At 39.8% G+C, this 3245-nt stretch overlaps 1 protein-coding gene across 2 annotated transcripts; it reads left to right on the forward strand.

The window, feature by feature from the left end:
- The first annotated feature begins 630 nt into the window (after positions 1–630).
- LOC111919991 (transcription factor TCP4) lies at positions 631–2927 on the forward strand. 2 transcript variants are annotated; one of them, XM_023915565.3, is made up of 3 exons: positions 631–1785; positions 1888–2550; positions 2625–2927. In XM_023915565.3, exons 1-2 carry the CDS (start codon positions 918–920, stop codon positions 2514–2516), a joined length of 1497 nt encoding a protein of 498 aa, XP_023771333.1. In that variant the 5' UTR covers positions 631–917; the 3' UTR covers positions 2517–2550; positions 2625–2927. The 2 variants fall into 2 exon arrangements, with proteins under 2 accessions (XP_023771333.1, XP_023771332.1); XM_023915564.2 differs by having other exon boundaries at positions 633–2550.
- Positions 2928–3245: the final 318 nt, after the last annotated feature.

A 3245-nucleotide genomic window follows, 5' to 3' on the forward strand; every position in this document is an offset into this window, starting at 1 on the left:
ATTGAATTATAAAAATTAAAGTGTTTTTTTCTCTTTTAAATTTAAACAAATAATTTAGATAAGTAAATAAAATAAGTCAATAAAACTTTAACTTGGTAATTTTTAAATTAAAAGGAAAGTTCATTAATGAAATTGATATACATTTATTAGTACATTTAATATTATGTAGAATTTAATAAATAAAAAAACCATGACATGTGGAATAAAAATTAATTTAAAATTACCATAAAATTACATGTGACAAAATGAATGAGAATTTGACATGTGACAAATTTTTTTTTTATTTATTAGAGTAAATTTATTTATATTTTGATTTTAAGTTATCACAAGTTATATAAATAAATTTCTAACGATAATTTTTATTATGATATTTGGTATAAGATTAATATGTAGCTTTATTTATTTATAACATCATATTTATCTAAAAATATAATTTTACACTAAAATAGTTTTAACAAGAAATGCTATAGTTTAGATTAGACATGGCCTAAGTCGTACTAAAAAGACCCCTAAATATATCGGACGTGCGACTTACGATCACAAATATCTTTAAAAGCCTCCAAACACTGCCACCCCTTGTAGACCCCACAAAAGTAAATATTCTTCTTTCCCTCCTTTCACTGTTTTCTTCCCCTCTCCCTACATAAACCCCCTTCTCTCTTCTTCCCCACCTCTTTCCTTCTTCTTTCTTGAAATTTGTTGTGTGGCTGTGCAAACTTACTACTACTTCTCACTTCCCACTCCCCTCCTTGTTTCTTGAAGCTTTTATTGAGAAGAGGGGGAGATGGGTTAGGCTTGGATTTTGATGTCATCAATTTTTAGGGTTTGTATTTGGAGATGGAATTTGATTTAGAATTGTCTGTGAATGGTGGGGTTAGGGTTGAAGTGTGGAATTTGATTACGTTTTTAGTTTTTTTATGTTGATTTTGAAAAAGCTGGAACAGGAGGAGGTTGTTCATCATCGTAAGGGTGTGATTCTGGATCCTCAGAGGAATCATCATCATCTTCATCTGTATCAACAACTATTGAATTCAAGACAAGAAGAGAAGGAAGAAGATCAAGAAATTCAGATAGGTTTTCATGGATTCCATCAAAATCATCATCAGCTTCAACAAAATCGAGAAATCCCACCTCCCGACAACCGTGTTCTCCACGGAGGATTAGGTGGTCCGGCAAGGCAGCCGCCGCGGCCACAGAAGAAACGCCCTTATTTACCTTCTTCTGTGGACCAACTGACCCAAGAAGGAGAAGAATATGCACCGAGGCTGCCGGAAAAAATGGGAGAAAGTTATCAGTATCACAACCAACAACTCCAGCAGCAGCAGCAGCAGCAGCAACAGCAAGCAAGTGGGTCGTCGAGATTGGGATTGAGGGGCGCAGGTGGCGGAGGCGGTGGCGAGATTGTGGAAGTTCAGGGCGGTCACATTGTACGATCCACTGGCCGGAAAGACCGACACAGCAAGGTGTGCACAGCGAAAGGACCAAGGGACCGCCGTGTTCGTCTCTCGGCTCACACCGCCATCCAATTCTACGACGTCCAAGACCGCCTTGGTTACGACCGCCCAAGCAAAGCCGTCGATTGGCTTATTAAAAAAGCCAAGGCTGCCATTGATGAACTCGCGGAGCTTCCGGCATGGAAGCCCACTGCCACTACGGCGACGACAACCCCAAATTCAACATCGATTGCAGATTTTGAGCAAAACCCAGATCAACAAAACTCAAATCATCATCAACTAAGTCATTTCGAACAACACCCAGATGATAGTATTGTTGATAATCAAATGGGTAATTCACAAAACTCAAGCTTCTTGCCTCCGTCTCTTGATTCCGACTCTATAGCTGATACAATCAAGTCATTTTTTCCGATGGGTGCTTCAACAAATCCAGGAAATAATACTTCTTCAGGTATGCAATTTCATCAAAGTTTTCCACCTCAGGATTTGCTTTCAAGAACCAGTAGTCGAAGTCAAGATCTGAGGCTTTCTCTTCAATCATTCCAAGATCCGATTCTCCAGAACCACCACCATCACCACCAACAAAACGAACAGGGTAATAATAACAATAGCAATATATTCTTTGACGGGTCGGGTTGGTCCGACAACCAGCCTGGTGGGTTTCAAAGAATGGTGGCGTGGGGTGGTGTAGGAGGCGGAGACGCTGTTTCCGCCGGATTTGTCTTCAGTTCGCAGCCGTCGCCGTCGACGCCTTTTCTGCAACCGTTGTTCGGTCAAACAACAAACAATCAGTTATTCAACAATTCTCAGAGGGGACCCCTTCAGTCCAGTAACGCACCTTCGTTTCGTGCTTGGATCGACCCGCCTCCACCGTTCACCGGTGTCGCCATCGATCAACACCCAACCCTAGCTTTCCATCACCCATCTTCCATGTCCGGTTTCGCCTCCGGTTTAGGTGGGTTTTCCGGGTTTCGTATTCCAGCACGAATTCAAGGTGAAGAGGAGGAACACGACGGCATCTCCGATAAGCCGTCCTCTGCATCCTCCGATTCTCGCCATTGAATCATCTTCATCCTCCATAATCCCTCTCAAACAGGTAAAAGAAACCCATCACCTGTTTCTCAATTCCGCCTGATTTCGTTTTATTCTTAATTTCATCAATAATTACAGGAAAATTTACGTCAATCAATGTACTTCAAAGCAAAGAGAGGAGGGGAGAAGCTTCAATGGCTGCTACACAGTGGGAAAAAGAAACCGAATCCATTCACAGGTTCTTCAGTCATCACTGGTGTTTTTACGATTTAGCTTTCATGTTTGAATAGAGCTCTTTGTTTAGCTCTAAACCCTGTTTTAAATTATCTGGATTTAATGTTTTTAGACCATGTATGTGACTGTGCCAATTGCCTTCTTTTGCTATATAATTATCAAAAATACTCTGCTAAAAACAGAGCAAGTGATTTGTTTTGGTTATAATTTCACTGTTATTCGCCCAACTTTAGTAAAACAAGAATCTTTTGAATATCAACCAAATCAACACATTCTTTGTGTGTGATTGATTGAAATTTGAAAGGCCATGAGATGAGAGGAGCAAATGGGATGTTTCCCTTTGTTTAGAAAATTGTCAATTTTTTATGTATGTGGGGTTTGAAAGAGAGAGCTCCAATTTTTGTCTCTCTTTTTACCCAATTCTTGCAATCTTGCTTCATATGCTTTTTCATTAGTGTGCCCTAATGGAACATGATGAAGAAAGGAAAGGGTAGTTTCGTCGTTTAACATTAAACCTCCATCGTT

This window comes from Lactuca sativa, chromosome 5, assembly GCF_002870075.4.
Source record: "Lactuca sativa cultivar Salinas chromosome 5, Lsat_Salinas_v11, whole genome shotgun sequence".
Classification (NCBI taxonomy): Eukaryota; Viridiplantae; Streptophyta; class Magnoliopsida; order Asterales; family Asteraceae; genus Lactuca; species Lactuca sativa.

Excerpts from the sequence above, each read along its gene's own strand:
- LOC111919991 (XM_023915564.2), top strand. The coding sequence starts at position 918 with ATGTTGATTTTGAAAAAGCTGGAACAGGAGGAGGTTGTTCATCATCGT.